The sequence below is a fragment of the Aspergillus aculeatus genome, assembly GCF_001890905.1.
Source record: "Aspergillus aculeatus ATCC 16872 unplaced genomic scaffold ASPACscaffold_24, whole genome shotgun sequence".
In the NCBI taxonomy this organism is placed as follows: domain Eukaryota; kingdom Fungi; phylum Ascomycota; class Eurotiomycetes; order Eurotiales; family Aspergillaceae; genus Aspergillus; species Aspergillus aculeatus.
The window spans coordinates 139529-164493 of NW_017962999.1; the positions used below are offsets into that span (position 1 = coordinate 139529).

General features: G+C 52.9%; 10 protein-coding genes across 10 annotated transcripts; 3 read left to right on the top strand and 7 right to left on the bottom strand.

Moving 5' to 3' along the window:
* Positions 1 to 221: 221 nt before the first annotated feature.
* ASPACDRAFT_1877257 (alpha-ketoacid dehydrogenase subunit beta) lies at positions 222 to 1871 on the bottom strand. The gene is made up of 3 exons (XM_020198096.1): positions 1117 to 1871; positions 471 to 1033; positions 222 to 413 (listed from the first exon to the last, which is right to left on the bottom strand). Exons 1-3 carry the CDS (start codon positions 1683 to 1685, stop codon positions 376 to 378), a joined length of 1170 nt encoding a protein of 389 aa, XP_020051138.1. The 5' UTR covers positions 1686 to 1871; the 3' UTR covers positions 222 to 375.
* A 682-nt stretch (positions 1872 to 2553) lies between these two features.
* ASPACDRAFT_1892195 (uncharacterized protein) lies at positions 2554 to 3805 on the bottom strand (the record flags this gene model as incomplete). The annotated part of the gene is made up of 1 exon (XM_020198659.1): positions 2554 to 3805. Exon 1 carries the CDS (start codon positions 3370 to 3372, stop codon positions 2554 to 2556), a length of 819 nt encoding a protein of 272 aa, XP_020051139.1. The 5' UTR covers positions 3373 to 3805.
* Positions 3806 to 5309: 1504 nt separating this feature from the next.
* On the bottom strand, positions 5310 to 5630 carry ASPACDRAFT_48494 (uncharacterized protein; the record flags this gene model as incomplete). The annotated part of the gene is made up of 1 exon (XM_020202142.1): positions 5310 to 5630. One exon carries the CDS (start codon positions 5628 to 5630, stop codon positions 5310 to 5312), a length of 321 nt encoding a protein of 106 aa, XP_020051140.1.
* Positions 5631 to 7220: 1590 nt separating this feature from the next.
* ASPACDRAFT_48495 (uncharacterized protein) lies at positions 7221 to 7541 on the top strand (the record flags this gene model as incomplete). Its single annotated transcript, XM_020202143.1, has 1 exon — positions 7221 to 7541. The coding sequence occupies one exon, from the start codon at positions 7221 to 7223 to the stop codon at positions 7539 to 7541; it is 321 nt and encodes a 106-aa protein (XP_020051141.1).
* An 857-nt stretch (positions 7542 to 8398) lies between these two features.
* Positions 8399 to 10270, bottom strand: ASPACDRAFT_1883874 (uncharacterized protein; the record flags this gene model as incomplete). The annotated part of the gene is made up of 4 exons (XM_020198353.1): positions 10122 to 10270; positions 9368 to 9938; positions 8701 to 9232; positions 8399 to 8424 (listed from the first exon to the last, which is right to left on the bottom strand). Exons 1-4 carry the CDS (start codon positions 10175 to 10177, stop codon positions 8399 to 8401), a joined length of 1185 nt encoding a protein of 394 aa, XP_020051142.1. The 5' UTR covers positions 10178 to 10270.
* Positions 10271 to 10525: 255 nt separating this feature from the next.
* Positions 10526 to 11763, top strand: ASPACDRAFT_48497 (uncharacterized protein; the record flags this gene model as incomplete). Its single annotated transcript, XM_020202144.1, has 2 exons — positions 10526 to 11112; positions 11241 to 11763. The coding sequence occupies 2 exons, from the start codon at positions 10526 to 10528 to the stop codon at positions 11761 to 11763; spliced, it is 1110 nt and encodes a 369-aa protein (XP_020051143.1).
* A 603-nt stretch (positions 11764 to 12366) lies between these two features.
* ASPACDRAFT_55605 (putative phosphatidylglycerol specific phospholipase) lies at positions 12367 to 13674 on the top strand (the record flags this gene model as incomplete). Its single annotated transcript, XM_020203022.1, has 1 exon — positions 12367 to 13674. One exon carries the CDS (start codon positions 12367 to 12369, stop codon positions 13672 to 13674), a length of 1308 nt encoding a protein of 435 aa, XP_020051144.1.
* Positions 13675 to 13864: 190 nt separating this feature from the next.
* On the bottom strand, positions 13865 to 15742 carry ASPACDRAFT_37290 (MFS transporter; the record flags this gene model as incomplete). Its single annotated transcript, XM_020200285.1, has 2 exons — positions 13865 to 15069; positions 15133 to 15742. 2 exons carry the CDS (start codon positions 15740 to 15742, stop codon positions 13865 to 13867), a joined length of 1815 nt encoding a protein of 604 aa, XP_020051145.1.
* A 4019-nt stretch (positions 15743 to 19761) lies between these two features.
* On the bottom strand, positions 19762 to 20751 carry ASPACDRAFT_55607 (uncharacterized protein; the record flags this gene model as incomplete). The annotated part of the gene is made up of 1 exon (XM_020203023.1): positions 19762 to 20751. The coding sequence occupies one exon, from the start codon at positions 20749 to 20751 to the stop codon at positions 19762 to 19764; it is 990 nt and encodes a 329-aa protein (XP_020051146.1).
* Positions 20752 to 21110: 359 nt separating this feature from the next.
* On the bottom strand, positions 21111 to 24019 carry ASPACDRAFT_64957 (uncharacterized protein; the record flags this gene model as incomplete). The annotated part of the gene is made up of 5 exons (XM_020204057.1): positions 21111 to 21971; positions 22064 to 22251; positions 22343 to 22839; positions 22888 to 23674; positions 23755 to 24019. 5 exons carry the CDS (start codon positions 24017 to 24019, stop codon positions 21111 to 21113), a joined length of 2598 nt encoding a protein of 865 aa, XP_020051147.1.
* Between the last annotated feature and the right edge of the window lie 946 nt (positions 24020 to 24965).

Below are 24965 nucleotides of genomic sequence, written 5' to 3' on the forward strand. Positions count from 1 at the left end.
GATTCTTGAGGGGTCTTGTGTGGCGCTACTGCTAGTCAGTCATGGCCCCTGCCTGGACACCATACTATTCGGACCTTTATTTGTGGATAGCTTCTTCAACATAATCGCAACATACATGCACATATTGTATTCTACTCGAGAGTCGGTTATTACATCCGTTACCAGCTTTATTATGCTGATTTTAGTCTGTTGCATGCTGAGACTCATGAGATAGTTTTGGGTAGAGGGATGAAACCGAGATATTGGTCGCTAGACGATGATATTAAGACACGCGGTAGACGCACGACTAGTCCAGTCACTCTGTGCAGGTTTCTCTAGAATAGATATCGGATATGTACATCGGTTGAAAGATTCATGCGCGATTAAGCTCCAGGCCTAGTAGTCGAGGGTTTGTTTGATCGCATCGTATATCCCTACGACAAGGTCAGTAGCGGACAACGTATCGGAAAAGAAAGATGAGAGACACTCACTGGTGACGTCGGGAATGATAAACTTCTCGTAGATCAACCCGGTATGCGTACTCCAGCCGCCCACCCGCTTGACGGGGGCCTCCAAGCGCAGAAAGGCGCGCTCCTGGATGGTTGCCGCGACTTCCGCGCCCACCCCGTAGTTGACCATGCTCTCGTGCACCACGATCGCGCGACCGGTCTTCCTCACACTGTCCAGCACCGTCTGCCGGTCCCAGGGGTAGATCGTGCGCAGGTCAACCAGCTCGATGCTCGCGCCCAGCGCCCGCTCCGCCGCCTCGATTGCCGCGGAGCACAGGTACAGCGGCTGCCCGTAGGAGACGACGGTGAGGTCGTTGCCGGGCTTGACCACCTCGGCCTCGCTGAGCGGGATGGTGTAGTATTCGTTCGGCACGTGCTCCACCGCCGCGCGGTACAGCACTTTCGGCTCCATGAAGAGCACCGGGTTGTTGTGCTCGAAGATCGCCGACAGCAGCAGCCCCTTCGCCTGGGCCGGCGACCGCGGCATCACCACCTGAATGCCGGGGATATGCGCGAACAGTGCTTCGGGGGATTGGGAATGGTACCTAGCCAGCCAGCCAACCCGAAACGATCAGAACCTCTGCCCCCAAAAGCCCAGGTGTTGACACGAGTGGAGGGAAACACTCACAAAGCCCCATGCCCCACGGCACCGCACGGCATCCGAATCACCAACCCGCCAATATCCACCCCCGTCGCCCCCTCCCGATACCGGAACTTGGCCGCCTCGTTGACGATCTGGTCGAAGGCGGGGAAGACGTAGTCGGCGAACTGGATCTCGGCCACGGGCTTCATCCCCTGCGCGGCGGCGCCGATGGCGAACCCCACGATGCCTTGCTCCGTCAGCGGCGTGTTGAAGACCCGCTCGGACCCGAATTCGGTCTGCAGGTCCATCGAGCACCGGAACACGCCGCCGAAGGCGACGTCCTCCCCAAAGAGCATGACTCGGTCGGAGGTCGCAAGGGCGGTGCGCAGGGCGGAGTTGATGGCCTGGTAGAGGTTCATGGATTTTGAGGATGTCGAGGTCGGGAGGTCGAGGTGGTCGGGCAGGGTGGAGGCTGTGTGGTGGAGGAGAGGGGTGGATTTGTAGTCGATGGGGAGGTTGAGGCGTGAGGCAGGGGAGGCGGCGGCGGTGGAATAGGTTCTTCGGCCGTGGATTTGAGGGTGGAAGAGTCGAGAAGATATGCGTCGGGATGCCATGGTTGTAACTAATTGGTTTGGAGTAAGCAGAAGGGGATGGATGGATCGGTGATGGTGATTTGGGTAGTATAGAGACGGTGTCGGGAAGTAAGATGGGCTAAGGGGGGGAGTCTTTCTGTTTTCTCTCTCTCTTGTTTTCTCCCCTCACAGGGGTGATCGATGGTTTGCGAAGATTCAGGTTTTATGGAGAGGAAGAGAGAGAGAGAGAGAGAGAGAGAGAGAGAGATTCGACCCTGTCGGTTTCTCCCCTTCAATGCGTTCATGCGGGGAATGTTACCCCAGTCCCCCCGCGGATAACCGCCCTTCGTCGCCTTATCGCCTTATCGCCTTGTCGCCTTGTCGCCTTGTCGCCTTGTCGCCTTGTCGCCTTGTCGCTAAGGGGCGCGGGATACTAGGATGCCTCAGTGCCTGGCTCGGTCAGCGGTCGGCACTTGCTTCTTTCGGTTACAGTGCGAGGCATCATGGATCATGGATCATGGATGGAACTGCCTAACAGCACACTCATCCATAATACTTACCAGTATTCTGACTACATCCTTCTCTTTGCCTGCGTGAGCCAGCAAACGCTTCATTTTGATTGAGCTTCATATCCAGGAGTTTGTGGAAATCGATCGACAGCTCAACAGGACAGATGATGTCGCCCCGACGGCCAGCTCTTTCCGTTCAACAGACTCGTCTGAAGCCGATAGTCGTCGACCATGTCCTGTCAACTTAGCCTTAAGCTGTTTGGTACCACAGCTCGCCGTTCTCTGCCACGTTATGTCTATACTGGGTAGGTGATCAGGTCAGTCAAGACACAAAACTTCGCATTCTTCCACTCCATATATACATCAGCAAGGGTATCGTGTACAAAGGGCTCAACTAATATTTACAAATTCAAGAAATACCTCCAAGTAGCCATGGCGCCCATAACTGTTGTTCGCTGACATCGATCGAATTGATCGACCCCCTCAGACTGCTTGCCGATCCGTGTCAGTATCGCTGAAAGCCACCATCTGGTACTCGGAAGACCGATAGCGCCAGCGACTGAGTCTGGGATCGAGGCCGCAGCACCTGCAGAACCAAGGAATAGGCCAATCCCGCTCATGACGAACGCGATACCCAAGATCCAATAATGCATGTTGAGCAGCCGTTCCATGGCACTGCCCCGCTCCCTCTGCAATAGCTCCGTGACGTCCAAGACATTGCCATTGGCGTCGAGGGCTGCCAAGCGAAACAGGGGACTATCCAAGTTCTCCGGGATCTCGATTTCGGTTTCGAACCCATTTTTCTCATATTGTGCCACCACCTTGAAAGCGGCACCTTCAAGCTCGCCTGAGAGCCAGGTCTCTAGTTGCCATGCGGCAACCTCTGTCGCTCCGTTCCAGCTGACATATATCCGATTACCGATCACCTCGGCATCCGGAGCAGTTTGCGGCCTTCCAACCCAGTCGCCTTTAATAACCCGGTATGATACGGCGCGACCGAATCCAAAGAACACCGAGGCACCGAAGTGGACATTGCACAACACTTGCCCGTCGGAACTGAACTCGGTAAAAGCGGCATTATGGCCCCAGCCCACCAAGGCACGGCCATCGTTGTCCAGGACTTGCAGATTGCCCTGCGACACGGCTTTCATCTGCTGAGGATGATAGTACGCAGCCAGAAGGGTCGCTTCGCGGGCATCAACATCCAGATATATCATCATGCCATGGCTTCCTTCGTCGAGGTTTTTCGTCGAGTGTGCTGCATTGTTGAAAAGGGTGAGTGTATTGTTGGGATGCCAGCGTGCATCATGTTGCCAGGCAAAGTTGGACGCCTCTCATTTGGAAGGTGGCGGAATTCGTTCAATTTCCCCCAATTGTCAACAAAACACACCGCTGTTCTTGTCAATGCAACTTGAGCTGTGAGCTTCTCGTATTGAAACGATAAGAGAATCTCCTAATGTGTTCATTACTGATGCTGTTGATGAGGTACTGGGAGCAGAGAAGCAGGAGGATTGCGCGGTCTCTGATGTGCTCGATGCCTCATAAATGCCGTTGACCGGATAATCTTGGGATTTACGCCAATCGAAGACCAATTCCCTTGTCCGCGATATGAATCCCTTGGAATCATCCACCATTTACATGACCCATGATGCCCACCCCTGTTGTCCTCAACCTTTCAGTATGTAAAAAGTAATCAAACCCTGATACCCCTGGATATGAATCCCTGGGTCATCTCCCTGTTGTACTTCAAACGAAACAAAGTCCTAGCTGAGTCGAGAATCATTGGTCCCAGCTGAGCTATCGCATTTCCACTACCTAGGGTTAGATATCTCAATTGTAATTCCCATCCAGACCACACTTTCGAGATCCAAACCACTACTGTGACCTCACGGTATAACGAAATCCTATTACACGAAGTTTCGCTATACAACGAATTTTCAGAAGAGCCTGACGAGTTTTACTATACAAATATCGCTGATTCACCTTATAGCGAATTTCGTTATATCGAAGATTTAGAAATTGCCTAAATAGGAAAGAACTGGGTCAAAAGCGGGGCCCTGCGTAGTCAGCCCATCGCAGATTCCATGATAGATCACGTGAATCCTTACTTACACCTATTCTATACTACGAAAAACACTATATAACGAATTCCGCCTCTACTATTTCGTTATACCGTGAGGTTACAGTACACAATCACGGTTCAAGCAAATGCAGTCAGGGTATGGTGCACATTCCACTCTAGCCGCAGGTAGATCTCTCAGCCGCAATGAATTTATCTCCTGTTGACGTTTTGTGAAATAGGGTCATAATCCTTGGTTGTCCTAATCGCCCCTAGCTTCATCTCAAAGTGCACTCCCGCGTAGGTCAATCCCTCTATCTTTGTTCAAGGTCTTTCTGACTTTCGAGGCTGATTATCGGACGACTATTGCCCTGGAAATCGCTGTCTACCTCATGCGGCTTCCCCCCCCCCACCCAAAAACTGCCTCAGCTGTGTAGTGACATGACCATTTCAACTGATATGAGTAAGTTATGAGTGGATTTGCGATGGGTTGAGTGAGTGTGGGCTCGAACTGTGTCCCCACGCAATATGAAGACGAGCTCATGCCCGTGGACCCGCTTAAGGAGGGGATTGCGCTCGTTGCATTCGGTAATAAACTTGATTTGACTTTTGCGCTTGCCAGATCCAACAGAGTTGCTGCTCTTAGCCACTGGGTGACAAGACGCAAGACTGTATGGGTACATGGAATTTCTTTCATGTCTATCATATCCCACCGCTTCGGATTCTAAGTAGGACCCAATGCCATTTTTTATTGTGAAGGCGATCTTCATTACTCTAACGTGGTAGCTACTTGCTCGGGCATAGACAATATACAGCACAACAGGCTCGGTCCTCTAGGGTATTAAAATACATTCAACAGATCATAGACGACCCGGACGACGTGTTGACCTTCCTTGCAGCAAGCTCGTCGCAGGATCTGTCTGCTGAATGTCCTGGGATCGTAGGGCATAAATGCGGGCCATCCATGTCTCATACAACCTTGATTTTCGGTGCGGCCATAGCACAACATCTCGCTGGAACCAACCCCTTCCTATACTGCCAGACACCGGGTTAGCATCCGAAGTCTCTGGCATGTTCTGCGGTGGAAACAACGCACCCTTAGCTCGTGACCCTGAAGGATCCAAAAGACACATCTTCGTCCAAAGTCAGACAGCCGGTGGGCGCCCCCATGGTGGTTTCTGCGTAGAGGATCGAGGTATCACACTTTGTCAGGTGGAAAGCCTCGAGCGAGTAACCGCTGGTTGGCAAGCGGACAGCGCGCACAGTCGATCCCACCTTGAAGGTGACACAGCGACCGACTTCCTCGTAGTTGGCTTCCCAAACGAGAGTGTCGCAGCTGGTGTCGGAGTAGGCCCGGACCTGGTAGGCAGATGCGGAGGAGATCGCCACCATGACGCTAAGGAACCCGAAGAGCTGCATGGTGAAAGATATAATCGACACAGATTTGGAACAGAGAAGCTCTTTGACTCTGAAGGACTGAGGAGAAGGCAAGAGTGTCAGGGGAAAGAAAAGAGGGTTACCAAAGGAGACTTCAAGGGGAGAGGAGAGCAGTTGTGTCTTCTCAGTCTCTTACTTATACATCTCCAATCGGCCTGAGGTCTAATCCCCATTTGGGAAAGCGTTGCGTCTAGTCCAAGAGAGCTTGGATACAAGATACTACCTGTACTGTACATACATGAACTTGATTTGGAACCGGAGATGTCCGCGAAACGAGATTTGCCCTTAATGCGGTCCAAAATTGACGCTAGGATGTGAATTGAAGATACAACCACTCTACGGATTCCCCGATCCTGTTAATCGTTAGATCGGTCTTGTTTGCCTTGTGCTGAATGTATTCGAGGCGCTTATTACGTCCTTAGTAGTTGTGGAGTGGTAAAACCTGTGGGACCTCTTGTCTAAGGCTCGCTAAATCGCACTTAGCGTCGTCCTAAGCGTTTGCCAAGGCGCTTCTAAAATATGCATACGCAAGCTTGAGTCCACTTCTATCGAGATTCCTATCTCAGTTTTCAACTTGTCTATGAGGAGTTTGCCAGCAGTATCCAGTAAAGCAGCTCTGGTGTGGAGTCAGGAAACCCCGGAGTTTTCCAATTCGTCGTTCCTCTCCGTTATCCCTCGCCCCTTATTACCCTCTTTCCTGTAAGATTTCCGAGCGAGCAACGACTTAGAATCAATGGCTGTATCCATGACATGATGCCAACCTTCAACTGCGAGGTATGGACAGTGGTACATGTGCCTCTGAATTGAGATCTTCTTCCATTTGTCGCTATGTTTTCAAAGGTCCGAAGTCAACGAAAGGAATGTCGGTTAACTACTCGGTTAGGTCGGCTTGGTTACAGTCACCTGCTGATCGAGTATGTACACACGCAGTACCCACCATGCACTAGTGAGCAACTATCGCCGAAGTACGTACACAGTAGAAACCAACTGAATTTTTTATCTCTTTCGGAGACTAGCCTACTCTCTATCAGGAATTCGAGTCGAGGTTGATTGGGTGGGCTCCGCTCTCTGGCAGTCAGGCATGAGAACGCCCGGCCATGGCCTCAGAAATTGCTCTGCCCTGTTTGACAATGATTGGCTAGGGTTGAAGCCGGAAGGAAGATTTGCGGGAAGGATTCTCTTATGTCCGAGCATGTACGCCTTAACTTTAGTGGTTTTATTTATCCACCATCACCAGGGATGTTTCCTAGCGTAACAACAAAACCCCCACTCTGTAAAATTAGCGGCGAAAACAACAACATACCTGGTATCCTTACATTGTACTCAGAACGTCCTGGACTTAAACTACGTAGAAAGGTAGATTCAGGAAAAAAGCTAGTGCCAGTTGACTACCACCTAGTTTGGTTCGGTTCGATAGTCTCTACATCTAGAATATCTTTGTATAAATACGGGGCCTTGACCTTTTCAAGGACTGAATCGGACGGAAAACCCAAGCCTATCATTCTTCGCTTCCCCTTCATTTGCACCTATCTTTCAGTCCTGACCTTCGTCAATCTCAAGTCTCCGCCCATTATGAAGCTTCTTACCCTCCTTCTCCCTCTCATTCCCCTTTGCCGTGCATGGGAAGTCGACTTCTACACCGAGTCTGACTGCGCGGGCAGTACTACCTGGTCGACCGGAGACACGGCCGTCATGTCCTGCCAGAGCACCAGCTCGTCGGACTACGTCAGTGTCTGGGTGGATGTGGTGGCGACCAACTTTGCCGTCCTCGTGTATAAGGAAGCCGACTGCGCGGGTCCCTCGTGGGCCATCTCCGGCACCCATGAGACTACCACAGGCAACTGCCAGAATGGCGATTGGAAGTCGTTCAAGGTGGTCAAGGCCACTGCTTAAGACAGTTGGATTCATTACCATTCGGGGTCTTCGTAAGAGTTCTTTGTTTCCTTGTTTGTTTGTTTCCATTGTTCCGTTGTCTCCATCGAACCTCCCCTCGCCCCCCATCTCTCTTTCACAAACGCACACATACTTCGGACGCTCTAAGCTAATGGCAGAAAGGTCTCGGGGCAACTAACCCTTCTTCAACTACGACGCGGTTCAATTTTCATTGAATTTTACTCCCACCTACGCTTATTGATATCTGCTCGTCCCGTACGATGGAGTACAGAAACCAGAACACATGATATCAGGCATCTGGGATTCAATCGCATGGGTTGAGGCGCTTATGGGATCATCTTCCCTTTTGGTATTTCTTTTTTTCCTTCTGTTTGGGAATATGACTAGGGTGTGGGATGGGCGGAGCGGTCACCGCACTTCTAATACCTCCTACGAGATACTTACTACCTTGTAGGTACCCAGTACTACCTCTGTAGTTCTGCTCTGTGAACTAAGTAAATCAACCACAACCAATCAAAAAAAAACTCTTCCCATGGACATTAAGCTCCACCCGGATTGTAATCAAGCAAATCATTCTTAGACCATTCCAGAAACAGAGGCGCTTAGGCTTTTTACTGAGTACTAGGTACTATTAGACCTACTTGTGTCATGTCGGAGGAGAAACCCTCAAATCTCCGCGACCACCACATGCTGGAACCCAAGCCGTGTTCAATGATCCAAGATCCTCCTGGTTGGATATTTTCAACATTTTTCAAGGGGCAAGGGTGGCAGCGTTTCGGCCATAGGATACTTACTAAGTACAGTGTGCTCCGCACGCCTGCGCAGACATCTCCGGAGACGTTGGCGTTGTTCCTTTTTCAAATGGGAGTTGTGGACAGTATGTCTATATGTGTATTTGTAGATATACGATCTTATCGAGATGTGCGGGGGCACTTTAGGCCATGGCTCGGATTAGTCGGAATGACTTGGATAGAGACACCCCCTTTTTGTTCTCAACTCCCATCCAAACAAGCCAATGGCCCGTCCTGTGCCATCGACTCGAGGATAGCATCTACACCCTGGATGCCCTTGGCATCGAGAATCCCCCTTCCAAGAACCTCCAACCGCACATCGGGCGGAGTCGATCCCGGCGAGTACACGCCCTCAACATTTGCCTTACTAGTGCTTTCGGCTGTGTCCTTCAGCCTCTCCACGACTTTGGTCACCACACTTGCACCCCACAGCCCGTCCCGTCGGGGCAGTCGCGGGTCTCGTAGCAGGGAGAGTGCTGTGTCCACCGTGGTGGGATCGGTGCTTTTCAAGCAGACGACGTATAGCCCTGCGATGAGCTGCGTGGTGAGGGTAAATCCGGGTGGAGCATCGTTACTTGGCCGTGAATTTGGAGTCTTGCTTTCTCCCCCACCGCCGAGGTCAGACTCGTCGAGGAGCATAGACATATCGCTCAGAGCGGCGCTTAGCGCAGAGTCCGTGGCAGCGGATACTGAAGATGCACCCGGTGCGCGGTGCAAGTTCTCCAGTAGAACACCGTGGAACAGCTGTGCTTGAATCCGTAAGAGGAGAACGTGCTGTCTGACCTTTGGGTCCCTGGGGTGCGGCGTAGTAGTGATGGAGTGGATGATGGCCTGGAAGGCAGCGTCAAGCGCTAATCGCTCCTGACGAATCGCTGGCGGGAGGTTGGCGAGTGGTGTGTTCTTGTGGGAAAGATGCACGAGCAGGTGTCGCAGGAGTCATGCTTCGAGGCTGGTCAGGTGTGTTTCGAGGCGGTTGTTGGTATCGCCGCCCGACACATGCCTTATCTGTGGTGCTGGTATAGGTTCATGGCTGACAAGCACCAACGGACGGGAATCATCGTATATGCTGGCTTGAATGTCCAGTCGCGCCAGCAGAGCCCCCAGATGGGGGAGGATATCCTCCGCCACCCCACACGCGGTCCGCGGCGGAGGCGGATGGTCTCGGTACCGCTGGAACAGGATCAACGCCTGATCCAGGTGCCGGATGGCGTTGCCCGCCTGTCCGATCAGCGATTCAAAGGCGTAGAAGAGCACCCCGCAGATCAGGGCGACTTCGTATGAGGCCTGCGGGGAGGAGAGATGCGTGCGCAGCTGCCGGTGCGACCGGGCGATCAGCCGGAGACCCCTGGGCGATGGTCGTTGTCGCGGGATATCTCTCGCCCCCTCCTTGCCCGTTAGCTGGCCGCTGTGGCTGTGGTGATCCTGGTAGAGGGCACTCAGCGTCACGAGTGCATTGCGGATGATGGGCTGGGTGTGGCAGCGCTGGAGGATGAGGCGCGTCCACAGAGTCGGGTCGGAGAAGCTCGAAAGACTCTCCGCCGCTTGACAGCAGTAGAAGTGCAGCAACTGCCGGTCGGCTTGGCTGCCGGGGACTTTGAAGGGGATGCTGTAGGCTGTGATCGACAGGTCTGGTGCCTGTTGTTGCTGGAATGGCGCTGCGTATCCTTCGCACGGGCGGTTGGAGCGGTCGCGGCGTTGGCAGCTGGGTCTGGCTTCGTCACATTTAACGCGGCGGGCTCTGCATTTGGGTTAAGAGTCAATTCTTTGGAAAGGAGGAAGAAAGACCTACTTGCAAGTTGGGCACCCCGACCGTACTTTCGGTGTGCTTCTGCGTGTTCTTTTCATGGTTGTGGAACGGTGAGTGGTGCTCGTTGAGGCTCATCGAGGCTCATTTGAGGGGGGCGCTGACACTAATTTAGAACTAAATTATACGAGAAGGCTTGGCGGTTCCTAGCCTAGTCTTCACACTACATTCATCTTTTTTCGAATACTGCTTGCCTAGTTCTCAGGATGAGACCATTGAAGATAGAAAGTGGTCGTGGGGTCAAATTTTGAAGATGAGAATATACGAGGGTTGGCGTTCGCAGGCAGCCGTGATGCGTGGGAGCTATATATTTTGCTGGCAAGCTCCTCACCGAGTATCATTAAGAAGATCTTCACTCAACAGGACTTGCTTGGGCGAATGACCTCAAAATGAAGCTCCTCCCAGTCTTCACCGCGAGCCAGATTGTCAGCGGATGTGTTGCGGCTACACTTCCTTTGACGCGACGTTGTGCATCTCATGTCTCCCACCCTAGTGCTCCACTGCTCGCTGCTCAGTACAGTAGCACTTTCGATGTCGACGTTACTTTTGCCAACCAAACCTTCAAGCTCCTTGTCGACACTGGCAGCAGTGACACATATGTCGTGCGAACTGGCTTCCAATGCATCAACGCGACGACCAATCTTGAAATCCCCGAAGCCGACTGTCTGTACAGTCCGCAGACATACCACCAATCCAGCACCTATCGCCAGATCCCCAACGAGACCTTCGGGGTCCAGTACGGCAATGGCATTGCCAGTGGTGTCATGGCATACGAGGATCTCACCTTGGCCGGCATCACCGTTAAGGGGCAAGCCGTGGGGATCGCCGATCACAGCAACCCGATGGGCGACGGGGTCAACAGCGGAGTGCTGGGTCTCGCCTACCCATCCCTCACCTCTGCCCACCCGGGGAATGACACCGACAATACGACCTTCTTCTACAACCGGGCAGTGTATAGCCCTGTCTTCAACACCATGTACGAGCGGGGTCTCGTCGACCCCTTCTTCAGCATCGCGCTAGCCCACACTCCACAACAACAAAACGATTCAACCCCGACCTTCGGGGCTACCTCACTCTCGGCGACTTACCCCCAGTGGCCCACAGCCCAAATTTCTCCATCGTGCCCGTGGAGATCCTAGACAACATCCCGACCGAATTCACATCCGGCCAACGCACCCGATCGTACTGGGCTTTTAGTGTCTCGGCCGTCACCTACGGCGAAACCGGTGCGCAGGATCTCACCACAAATGCGACGTCGTTCCAGGCGTTCACGGACACCGGAAACGAACTCAGCTTCCTGCCTGCAGCGGTGGTGGAGCCGATCAATGCTCTGTTTGCCCCGCCGGCGGTGTATGATGATGCGTCGGGGGTGTATGTGGTGGACTGTGATGCGGAAGCGCCCACTTTTGGAGTCACCATCGGGGATCAGACGTTCTATCATGAGGGACGAGATCTTATCTATCAGACGGGGGATGGGGTCTGTGTGTCGGCGCTGGCGGCATCGGAGAGCGTGGCGTATGAAGGCATTGTGCTGAACATCCTGGGGGCGTCGTTTCTGAAGAATGTGGTCTCGGTGTATGATTTTGGGAAGAATGAGCTGCGATTTGCGCAGAGGTTGGGATTGTGAGAGTTGCTGGGAGGATAGTGAGATCGAAATGATTTATGGGGTGCAATGTTGATTGTTGATACACCGATGTTCAAATGCATTCACTTCACATGTGACCGGGCCTGGCCGCCTTTCCCGGCTTGCCCTGGGACTTCCTATCTGGGAAAGAGACTGTTTAGGTTGATGACACTGGCCAATGGCTGTTTATCTCAGCATCCACGGTGAGAGCGAGGCTCTGTGAATGGCTGATCTCTTGCATCTGCAGCCAATCACCGGATGGCACCTGTCTGCTGACTCAGTCAAATGCCCCGCCCCCGCCTGATCATTGTCTTCTGCCCTTCTACTTTCCGCTCATGTACATTCGATAACTTGATGTCTTCTCTTCTCCCTCATTGCTGCGGCTTCATCCCGAGCTACACTGCTTCCTCAGGTACCAACAGTTTGACAATGTCGTCGTCGAATTCTTCATCGCCCGGACCGGACAGAATGCTCCGACCAGAGAAACGGAGACTCCTCCCTCAAGAGGATGATAGCATAGATCCCGAGGACTACCAGATCCACCAACAGCCATCACGATGGCGGTCTCTCATCCGGAGAGCTCTCGCCACTCTTTTACTTCTTGTGATGACGATCCTATCCTTGCTACTATTCTTCTTTCTTGGCCGCATTATTTCCCGCCACCCACAGGGTCCTGTCGGTGACACAAAGCCTCCCGGAGTACACAATCCCATCAAGAATGTTGTGGTGGTCGTACAGGAAAACCTTTCTTTTGACACTTTTGCCGGGGGACTGACCTATAACGCGGACATTGATGGGCTGATTCGTACGCAATACTGCAACCCAGCCAATGTCTCTGATCCGGAGTCTCCTCGAGTCTGCGCCAAGCCAACCGCGCAGGACATTGCTCCCGATGACCCCGATCACAGCATCGCCGGAGGCAATCTGCAGATCTATGGCACCTATGATCCTAAGCCAGGCACTGACCGTCCCACCATGCAGGGTTTTGTGACAGAACAGGTCCGCGCCTATGGGCTTGACGGGAACCTCGGCCGTGCAGCCGAGGTCATCAACTACTACCCCCCGGACCGCGTCCCCATCCTCAATGCTCTGGCCGAGAATTTCGTTCTCTTCGATCGCTGGTTTGCTTCTGTTCCCGGTCCGACGAATCCCAATCGTGCGTATCTTACATCGGGCACGTCGCACGGCCATGGATCGAACGATCCCGACTTCGACACCTCCTCTTTACCTCAAGTCTCTATCTTCGAGCAGCTGACGGCGGCCAACATCAGCTGGGTCAACTACTCCAACACCACGGGGTTCCTGCCTGATGCACTTTTCTATACCTGGACGAAGATCTCTGGTCATGGGGTGTCGAACGTCAAACCGATCGATCAGTTCTACAAGGATGCCAAGGCCGGCACCCTGCCGCAGTTCACCTGGATCAACCCGGAATGCTGCTCGTTCACCTCCTTCCACCCACCATCACCCATTCACCTGGGAGAAGGGTTTTTGAAGAGTCTCTATGAGGCATTGCGAGCATCCCCGCAGTGGAACGAGACCCTCTTCATCCTCACTTTCGACGAGCATGGCGGATTCGCGGACCACGTGCCCCCTCCGGAGAATGTGCCTGCAGGGGACGATCTTCCATACACCGAAGCTGCGCGGGACGGCACGCAGACGACTTTCCGATTCGATCGACTCGGTGTACGGGTCCCTACCTTGCTGATCTCGCCGTGGGTGGACAAGGGAGCCGTACAACACCGCCCGACAGACCAACCGAATGATTTCACCCACACCTCCATCCTGAAATATGTGGCGGAGCTATGGGATCTACCCTTGCTGACACCCCGCGTAGCCTGGTCCCCCAGCTTTGGCAGTTTGATTCGGGATTCTCCTCGGTCGGATACGCCCGAAAGGCTACCGGAGCCGTGAGCTTGAGACTTCTAGCGGGGCCATTTCTTGGTTTTGTTTCCTGCATTGGAAGTAATAAAGCACAAATTTAATTCTATCTTGATGGTATGCTATGCTATAGTATGGTAGGGTATCACGGGGTGGCTTGCGCCACTATTAGAGTTGGTATGATGATGATGATGATGATGATGATGATGATGATGATGATTGACTAGAACCCCAGCCACTTCTTTCGCTTGGACTGGACGGAGCGCGACCGCGAGCGCTGAGTGATGGCGGAGTTGCGGGTATTCACCCGGTCAATGTCGTATGGATTGGCTTCGTACTGCCGCTGCGAGTCTTCCTCTGTGGAGAGCGAGTCGCCTCGCTCCAGGTCCAGCTCATGGTCGATAGCTGTCACGTCCACCTCATCAGCCACCGCTTCCGCCTCTTCATCCTCCACCTCGACCTCCTTCTCTGGGTGGTGCAGGGTCTTGTCGGCCAGTTTGCGCATAAACGCATCCGACTCGGCCGAATACTTGCACTTCCGCCGGATACTTGCGCCGTACTTGTAGAAGATGAAGGGGAACGGCAGACACGCCAGCGACAAGAACGCCGGAATACAGGAGGCCCAGTGGATGCCCAGGTTGTTGTACATGTAGGTCGTGAACAAGGGGAAGCCCGCACCGAAGCAGCTGCGGATGATCGAGTTCGCGGCCAATACAGAGGCTGCGTAGATGGTGTACGAGTCGATCAGATACGACATGATGTTCAGGAAGACGAGCACCATCCCGAAGCCGAAGGGCGCGGCGGCGATGATGCACACGATCCAATGCACGGAGGGTCCGTTGGTCCACGCGAACCAGAACAATCCGACGGGGATGGTGATGGCCCCGATCATTGTCGGGGGCAGCCGCGCCTCCGGCGGCGCGAAGCCGTTGTACTGCTCGTGGATGCGCTTGTACCGTTTGTTGTCGTACATGTTGTAGCCCACCGCCGTCATCATCCCGACCATCACCCCGAGGAACGGTAGGGACCCGATGCCTTCGCTCCAGCCGCGCATCTCCTGGAACACGATGGGGAACGCGTCGAACAGCATGTACAGGGTGCCATAGACGATCGCCATGTACAAGGACAGGAGCAGCACGATCGGTTCGGCGAAGAGCAGCACCCAGGGCCGCAGGAGTGCCGCTCCAAAGGCGTTCGCCACGGAAACGCGGCCGCGCTCCCGGTCCAGCTTGCTGAGGTACACCTTGCCGGTCAGCTTGCACAGCCGATCGGCCCGCGCGCGGAGCAGCAAGGGGGCGTAGGTCTCGGGGATCATGAGGCACTGGATGATCCAGATGAGGCCGGAGAAGGCCGCCAGCAGGCCCTGCACCCACTTCCAGCCCGCGCTTTCGCCGAGGAAGCCTCCGATGATGGGTCCGATGGTCGGTCCTATTTTTGATTATAGTCAGCATGCTGTCGGTGATGTCGATCCCTTGGGGAGGAAAATCTTACCCAAGAAAGGTGCGCCTGCGAACAAACTCATCGCCAGCCCACGTTCCTCAGCGGGGAAGACATCCGCGATGACGCCGCCGGCATTCGTGAGCGGGGACGATCCGAACGAGCCGGCGAAGAACCGGAGGATGATCAAGGTCCACGAGTTGCGGGACCCGGTCGCCCCGGCGCAGAAGACCGCGAGCCCCAGGTACGAGATGGCGAAGACCAGCTGCCGGCCGATCAGTTCGCTGAGGGGCGCCCACACCAGCGGGCCGACGGCGAACCCCAGCACGAACAGCGACACGCCCAGGGTGGCGACCTCGGTGCCGATGCCGAAGGACTCAATCACCTGGTCGATGCTCCCCGCGTAGGCGGACGAGGCCATCGACACGCCGAAGGTGGCGAAGGCGGCGATGATGGTGAAGGTCCACTTGCGGTGCTGCGGGAAGAGCATCGGGTTGCGCGGATCGTCGGGGATCCATTCTACGATGAACGGGTCCTCCTCGGTGCCCTGGCCGGAGTAGGGGTGGTTGATAATGTCGTCGGTGACGGCGCCGTGGTCGACCAGGACGCGCCAGTAGGGGATCCGAGCCGGTCGGGAGGACGATTTCTCAGTTGATGCGGCCATTGTTCAGGTTTATTTTAACTAGGTGAGCGCCAGTGGTTATTGCCGAGTCCGACGGGAGAGTAGCGGCCGCGGCGCTTGGCGCATTGCTTGCTTGACTTGAAGCCGAAGATGCTTGTTCCTATTTGGCAAAGGGTAAAGAAACTGAACCCAACAAGGCGAGGGCTTTCACAGTCAGGGAAAGATTTTCCGACTTTATATGAGTTGGGGTGGGGGGCTTGGGTCTGTCATTTACGAGAGTTTGCAGATCGAATGGTGCTATTAGAAAAGAAATTTTCTTCTTGTAAGTGGTTCAACCCCCATCCTGAGGAATTCCGTGGTTATCTAGCTGGTTAATCGGGATCATTGTGATTTACAAAGTAAGGTCAGACCATGCGTGCAGAACCTGGCCGGAAAGGAAGCATTGAATCATTGGGAGAGGCACTAGGAGGGGAAGAGGGGGGGCGCCGGCGAGTCAAGACTGCAGTCGCATTGGCTGGGAATGACCCGCTGAGGGGCTGGCCCCCATTCTCTCGGCTATCGCTTCGGCAAACCGAGGGCCTGGAAGGAGGTGCCAACCGAGGTATCGTCTGCTGCCTGTATTGATTCGAGGTTGTGTATGGGGTTCGTTTGGCTCGGGTTGCCGGTTGGGAATTTCTCGGAGATATGTCATTGTAGAGTGGGGGTCATTGGATGTGTTGTGCTGGAGGTGGAAGCTTAGCTTTATAATCCGGAGTAGTGCTGAGTGAAGGTGGTTTGGCTGTTGGTTGGGATTGGCTGTGACGTCATTGCACTGGGTATCTGCGTTTCGCTCTGCTGCTGCTGGGTTTGCTGGGGGGTGCATTTGCAAATAATTGGGTATAGATTTGAAGAAAGTACGTATAGACTATTCACTCGCGACAAAGCCTTGGCCATAGTACTGCCAAACGGCGCTGGTGAATCTCTCTGTTAGGCTGGCCCTACCTATTCATCATTCACACCATCCATCATACAACCATGTTAGCCCTTAGGTAGGGTTAATAGTGAGGACACCTCTTTCACCTGCATTTTCTATCAACTAGATGCGTTGGATTCACCCCGGCTGTCGACCCAGGGTAACATAAATATCTCCGTTAATCTTCTTCTTCCTCGCAACTCTCTTCTCTCCACTCCTCTCCTTCGACCAATCCACCGCGCCAGTCCTCCACTCTTCAGGTTCTTCCTTCTTCTATCCATCCACTTCCTACATATCCACTATCAAGATGTTGTTCATCCAGCCTGATCCATCGAACAACATATTGATGAGACATCGTACAAGATGTGATCCGTTCAAGTAGGAACCTAATCCATCCATCATGGATATGACCATCTTTCTTGAGAAGAGACGATATCGCTTTTGGACATACATTTGCAAAGAGATCTTCGATTGTTCTCATCTCTTACCGACATATCTCGATTACACGAATCCAGACAAGCGGTGCATACATGGTCATGTCCTGCTAGAATGGTTTTTCAACCGCATGTATGCCTGTGCATCCAACCCAGTGTGGTTCCTATGTCTTGTTCCGAGCTGTGTGGCTAGGTTAATGGGAAAAAAAGTCCAGAGTGCGAGAAGCTTATCCATGATAAGCTGACTCAGACAGGTTTTCTGGGCTCCAAGACGTTTAGCTTATGCTGGCGCGGCCTTTACCGCTCTGCCAGTGGGACTGCGAGCGGGGACGCTTCAATTAATTGGTCATCTTGAATGGCATCCACGGGCGGAAGACGTCTGGGTTGCAGTGCTGTGGCTGACAAGACGCTGATCTTTGTTCAAATCGTCACCACAAAATGTGGTTACAACTCTCAGAGATCCATGGCTGAGAAAGAGGCCGGGACCACTACGAAAATACTAGGTAAACATCGGTCCAGTCATAGCAGACAAATCAGATTTTTCGGCTTCTCTTAACACGATCCGAATCAACCCACATGCCCCGCAAATAGTAACGGGTTGGGACTTCCAACCTCCCGCCATGGATTGGGTCCATCGAGGACCGTGTGCTCGTATACAACGAAGCAGAGATCACTACGTTTGAAAGCTCATGAGGTTGGTGAACTAGCAGACCGAGTCGCGGATGGCCCAACTAGAACGAGCTTCGGACTCACAAAGGACAGGCATGGAAGGGTAAGGGACCAGCAGAAGATGCACCAGAGACGTGTACCAGGACCAACATGGCGAACTTTTCTACTTCAAAATCACCTGTCACAGCGCCAGCGTCTACTGCTCCAGCTACGAGTGCACCTGTTACCAAACCTATACAACCAGCTGCACGGTTCTACGAGTGTAGGTCTGGTGCAGGCCTTTCAAAAATTGACGACCACCGGTACCGAGCCGTATCGTGGCAGAGCCTTCACACGCAGGGTAGTAGACGCGAATGCTCTTGTTGGGAATTCTAGGGGTTGGCTTGCTGCGGAGGGGTTGAAGTACGTTGCTTCAAGCATAAGGCGCAGCGGATGCACTGATGCATGTTCGGAAGTCTAGTCTGCCAAGCCCAAACTCCTCAAGGCTGGAACCGCTTACAAATCGGTTTCTGACTGATCTGGTGAGCCCTACACATTTCGGTGGTAGGATGCGTCAACCGAAGCAGATTTTTGTTCCGTCATATGACAAGTATGTCTGAAGATTGCGGCATTGAGCAAAAGGGTTTCTGTTGCAGTGAAAGCTAGAGACGTGCGGCCAAGGAAGATGAAATAGCACTTTGCGCAACCTGTACCCGGGCCGATGAGGTTGAGAAGCTCCTGGATAAACTCCGCACACAGACGTACCATTCGGAGCTTGTAGCCGAGTGCGTCTACGCAGACCAGCAATCTACTCTGCTGCTAATCTGTCGGCTCTTGCAGGCGCCAGGATCCAGTAACCTACATCGAAGTGGTCATCAGCCATACTAGCAAGTCGGGTGTACAAAGGCTAGATAGATGCTTTTTTCACGCAGTAGTGCCAGGATCGTCTTGCGTGTCCACGACAGATTTATTCTGCTGCTGTTCCTGGTACAGGAGGTTGGTCATTTCCAGTTTATATGAAGAAGACAATGCTTGCATCACAGTCACTCCACGCTGGATATCTGAACCCAAATATTGGGTGGCGGTGGGCTGGCTACAAACTACAGAGCGGGATTTCGCAACAGACATATTCTGGCGTGTATCGCCTGGGAGGGAATGCTTTTTCATTTCCTAATGTTCGGCCTCTCTGAGGGGACTTGCAGGAGCCTGAGCCAACGTGAACCGGACACAGAGAGAGCCCGACAGTCTGGCACCAATATCACGAGGAGACCTGTTGTTCTCAATGTGAGAAGTAATAGGCTTTGCGACAGTCTTGGAATGAAGTTACGCAGTCATTCCCTTGATAGTATTCCAGACTGGACTCGAAAAGGATTGTATCCCAAGCTCCCAGGCGGTCTTCATCGCTTGTGTCGACAGCAGGTATCCGCTGGCCAGCGCGGGTCGATACTCGGTTCGATGCATAGAGCTGTTCAGACGATGGGACATGGAGATCTGGACTGTGGACTGGTACTCAACATCAATGCTGGGAAGTGCTGTCGAATTACGACTCCTGTTCCAGAAGGGTATGGAAGAGCATGACAAGTTAAAGATAGAGGGACTGAAGTCAATTATGATTATATGTCTAAATTTGAAAATCAGGCTCAACGATCACTCAAGGGCCGTTACTGAGCCAGCAAGCAATCAATCATAACTGAATAATCGGCCTGCAGTTCCGGTGACCGTAAACACCGAGGACGGCTGGCAACTCCTTGCTCAAGGCCCTGGGACAAGTCAGAATGACCATCCGTATCTGATAAGGCCTGGAAGCGAGAAATTTCCGTGCTTTTCTTCAGGTTTCAGCAGACCGTCCTGGGCATGACGCCTTATGGTGAGGTTGTCGTGTGTCCGAAAAGGGTGCTGGTGGCTGGTAAATGTTACATTGCGGGGTGAAAGCTACACCTCCAGCAGGTATGGCTGCGGTGAAAGGATGGGTTGCGCAGGTAGAAGGCGTAATTCGTATCTCATTTCGTACCGTGCTTAATCATTGATTATTGGCACATGCTCAGGTCTATATTCTCCAGGCAGGGGAAGCCAGACAACTGGTCCTGCAACTGGGATAAGCTCGCCGACAAGCCCCCAACGTCGGAAAGGATCAACCGCTTCAACGTATGTCGAGACCGATTGAGGATGTGCATGAGATCTGACGACCGAATAGCCGTACAGCAGAGCGATATCCTTTCCAACAGGCTGGATAAACACTCCGATTTGGCGACATGCGAGTAGAACTCAATTGCCAGGTCTTTAGGTGTCAGACTGAGATACAGTTTCCGAAGATTCGGCGTGCTGAGCAGCATATTCAAAAGGAAGGAATAGTTGTGTGGTGTGAGTTTGTGCGCCAGATGGAGGTTTGTGAGCGATCCCCATCCGGCACGAAAGCCTGGACTGAGCAAGAGCGCTTTTGGCAATCTCTGAATGTTCATGAGTTCGGACCTATAGTTCGTTCCCCTGCCATACCAGAATAGCTTCACGGGCAAAGCAGTATCGGCGATAATGTCAAGCAGGATGCTCGCGGCGTCGTCGGGGGTGAAGTGTTGGTCATCGGACACATCCATCTCGTCTTCGCTGGGCGCAAGATGGTTGCCTAGTGGTGAGATTACGAACGATCGGCAATTGACCAGCCTGTCGACCAGATTGTTGCGGAACTGTCGGATGGTGGGATTTTCGAGGGGGTTGAAAATATGGCCCGCGGCGCTGCGCTGCCATTCGAGATTGCGCCCGAGAAACGGTTCGGGAGCCATGACCACCAACCGCTGAACATGCTGTCGCATGATCTCGTTATTTGCGATCGCGTGGATTTGACTGAGGCTCCCCTTGGAGAAATCGAGGTGGATCTCCGAGTAGCGTTGGGCTAGGCGGTGGATCGTTCGGTTGTATGTATGGCGACATGTTCCCAGCAGAGAGGCTAGATCCTGAGTTTCGAGCTCGTCGCAGATGAGCTCCAGAAGCTCCAATGGTAATTTGTCCAGCATGCAATGCATGATGATGTAGCGTACGGCAGATACTGCGATAGATCTTTGAGAGGGGGAGAAGATCTCGCTATCGTCTTTCATTTATGTGACGGCGGCGGCGGCCTCAAGGTCCCTGGCGTACCTTGGTGGCACGGGAGGAAACTCATTTGTCGCAGATCGTCATCCCCGCTCCGATATCTCGCCCAAAGTAGCGATTAGCACGCCACTCTAAAAATTAGACGGTCTTGGCCAAGACGCTGAGTGTAATCGCAGAATTATAAGTTCGATCATCACTCGATGAACCGAGAGCCTTTTACGCGGTAATCGGTTCGCCAGAACTGCTTCCGCCCCCGCTCGAGCGCCTGATTGTGCTTAGCCTTCCTCTTGCTTCATAGCTCTTGATGCTCGCTACGGGGAGGCTTCTTGCTTGGGGGTTCCTTCTCTGAGATGTCTGTAGACATATAAACAGGAGCTGAAGGGATTTGACGTCTGCGCTTTCGGACCGGTGCGCTCTCGTTGGGAAATAGATCCGCTTCGGCACCAGGCTCGTTGCGTCGGGGGAGAGGGCTTGAAGCAGCCCTGGAGTCGCTGCCAGCTTCACCAAGATCCCGATCTTTTCTTCTGCGGCGCTTTCGTGTCTTTCGATTCTCTTCTTCACGCCGAGTTGCTGCTGATGCCGCCTCGAGTTGAGCTTCTTGCAGAGCTCGTGCGCGATGGGAATTGAGAGGACGGGGCTGGCAGTCTCCGCACATATGTTCATCGGGGAATTGTCTATCGCCGTAGTAGCAAACTATGTGTTGCCACGTATTGCATTTTTCGCAGTAAATCGTCTGGCCGTCATCGTGGTTGAGGCCGCAGATGCATTTGATCATTTCAGACTCCTGCCCCGGCAATTCTTCCATCGAATTTTCTCTTCGTGGGGGCTCGATTTCAAAATGGTCATTGAAGACGGCGTAATAATCCTTCGGGTTTTTCGGGGCGGACATCATAGATGGATCCAAATTACGAATGCTCCCAGAATAGTCACCATTCTCGGGCACGACGTGGTCGCGGTCGATGTGGAAAAGCAAGGAGTGCGATGAAAAGAAAGATTCGCGCTGTGGGCAATCATCCCACCTGCATATGAGCGGTTGCCCCGATGTTTGCAGAGCTTTTTGTTCCAGCTCCTCGAAAATTTTGAACGGATGGACTTCGGCGTTATCCACAACTACCCCACCGTGAGTGATTTTGATATGGTGGATCAAATCTTCCTGGAGACTGTATGATGTACTGCATCCTTCTGCTGAACAGCGGAATCCAATGGGTGCGACGTGGTCGTCTTTTATGTGTTTGAGCAGGGTACCTTGAAAGCCCCATGTGCAGGAGTAAGAGCAATCATGCCATCTGCACCTGGAGAAACTTTGAGAATTTGGATCGTCGCTTGCGGGAAGAGGTCTCGGACTCTGTTCAAAGGGAGACAAACTATCCCGGGGAGGAGGCGAATCAGGTTGATAGCTAAGAGCATCAACGCTTGGAACAGGAGAGATGTGACTATGTCTAGATGTATACATAGCTTCACTAGCGGGTGAGGGGCTCCGATAGCTGATAAATTCAAAGCCTGATAAATCCTGCGACAGCGCACTGTGGCGGTTGGCACTAACGATCGATACGTTTGCCAAACTGTCCCTTATCTCCTCGTCGCTGGTCTCGTTATTCTGCATCGGCGGAAGCGACAAAAGCGCCAAGTCGAACAGGTGGTCAGCAATGTGTTCCTCGATAGGTGTCGGCCCACCAGAGACTTTTGGCTTTTCAGGATCTGGATGCTCCAGCCAGTCACAGAATGGACAACTGGAAAATATGGGACCAGGTCGCGCGGCTCGGATCAGAAGCTTCTTGATCTGCATATCGGTAAAACGTCCAGAATGCATGTCTCTGATATGATTCGCAAACTCCTCGGCAGTCTTCATTACTATCTGATTTGACGATGCATGGTGCATTGCGCAGATCCATTCCGCCGATGGTGCTGGATGGGCTTTCATGTGCGCCAGCCATTGCTCAGCGGAAGAGAACAGCTCACGAGGGCTCGTACAGTCTTCGAAGAGACAGATGTACGGTTCCAGGTCATCCTGAAAATGCTTTCTACCAAAGAGTTCAGCGTTTGAAGGCTTGTAAATCATGTTCACTTACATCCATCGAGTGCCAGTCAGATACTTGATATTGATGACAAAAGGGCAGAATGGGCATTGCGCCTCTTTCTGTCCGGAAGCTACTGATGGGGGTTTGGGAATGTGTTCATTCATTTGCGGAATGTGAGAGCTTGGTGTTGCTGTAGACACCACAGACGGTTCCGATAAGCGTGGGTACTGGAATCGTTGAGGATAAAAGGTAGACGCCGTTCGAGTCGTAAGGGCTTGCGCGGGCGGAGGGAGCGGAGCATCTGGTATTGAGGGTCGCTTCCGGCTGGCTGGTGGGGTGGGTATATGGTGGACCCCCCGGCCACTCGGCAGAACCGGGGCGACGAAGCCACCCTGGTACTTCTTTGCCGACGGCTTGTTGTACAGAAACCGACGTCGTCGAAAGCAAATAGCATCCGCAAGTCGAGATCGCAAGGCTTCCGACAAGCGAGAGTGTCGGAGCTTCAGCACCTGGGATATGAAGGATTCAAAGGCTTGATTGATATCATTGCCATCTTCGTCAAGGATAATCAAACGAGTGATGCGCGAATAAGGATTCCTAACTCCAGCATTACGTATCGCAGTTGAAAGGTGATGAAGACGAGTGATGGTGTCCTCTACGGCTTGATATGCCGGCACGATGGACAAGTTGTTCAGAGGTTGCATCTGAAAATCTGAATGGTAAGGTATTGTGTTACTGATGTCGTGTCCCGGGATTGTGGTCTCACACTGAGTTGATACCTCTGAGCGACTTGCTTCCTCATTGTTGGGGCTAGATACTTCCAACTCGGTGCGAAGAGCTGTACACATATCAGCTTGCAGCGCTGCCCAAGTCGGGAAAGCAGGACATTGTAGGCGAGGTTATCGCTTGATTACGCACCCTGACCGGCATATAGAGCCAGAATCTCGAGCAGGTTGATGATGATTCTCTGAACGTCTGGGCTGTCCCTCAGACGATACTCCAAGGATGCTTTATACTTAGCGAAAACACCTATATTGGTAGCCCACAGGTTAAAGCGCGCGAGCTGAGCTTCAGCCAAGTGGGAAAATGAGCCCGAGACTTGGAGGCACTTTTCCAAAGCGATGACCGCTTTCTGAGCCAGCACCGTGATCTGACGCTTTTCGGGGTCTTCAGGGTCTTCCATGATCGAGGCTGCATATCTGGAATCCTCCAGACAGGAGCTTAAATTGACTAAGACGGGGAAAGAGGGGAAAGGAAAACGTAGGCTGTCACGTGGCATCAGCACTAGTCAATGAGGCTGAGCCGAGATCGAGCTGGAGATCAACTGAACGTTATCTCGACTCTCCAACTCTTTGACACCTCAACTTTTCTACACTCACCAATCACCATCCCACCGTGTCACTCATGGCAAGATTATACCTATTCTTATATCTGACTTGATGGCTTTCGCATCAGGGAAAGTGGATCAACCTCCTGGTGAACTATTCTTGCTATTCCAAGCTGTTTTACCCCACTTTGCTTCCATCGCCAGCCAACGGGTTACGCAATACCGCGACAATGCAGACAAGCGCATTCCCTACGTTTTATTCGAGGCCGATCTCATTCTCCTGGGCCTACGACAACCCACCATTGCTGCATCTCTCTCTCCCAAAGCAGCGACAGAAATGAGGAATGCTTGCGTGGAACAAATAACGGAGATGCTGGGGATTCTTGAGAGCATATTGCGACAGGACAGAACTTCTGCCGAGGTAATGGTCGGGCAGCTCGGATATCGAGGAAGTCTGTACTGAGCAAACGTGACTAGGTCAACTCGTTCTATCCTTTACTCGAAGGCATCCGGGCTGGCACCATCTCCTGTACCGATTTTGAATTGTGTTCTACCGAGGGGGATCAGTACGCCACAGTGAACAAATTTAGCCAATGCGCTCGCGAATTAGATCGTCTTTGTAGCCATGAGACACCAGTGCCGCCCTCAAGACGTCATAAGAAGCAACCGTCTTTCGAAAAGACCCGAGCTTTTGCAAGAGTGCTGCATGAATGTGTTTCAGCCAAGGGGCAGTGCCAATGCAACTCCTGTCATGGCTCAATGCTTTATCTTCAAACTCATTCCCATTCGGAACATTCGCGCG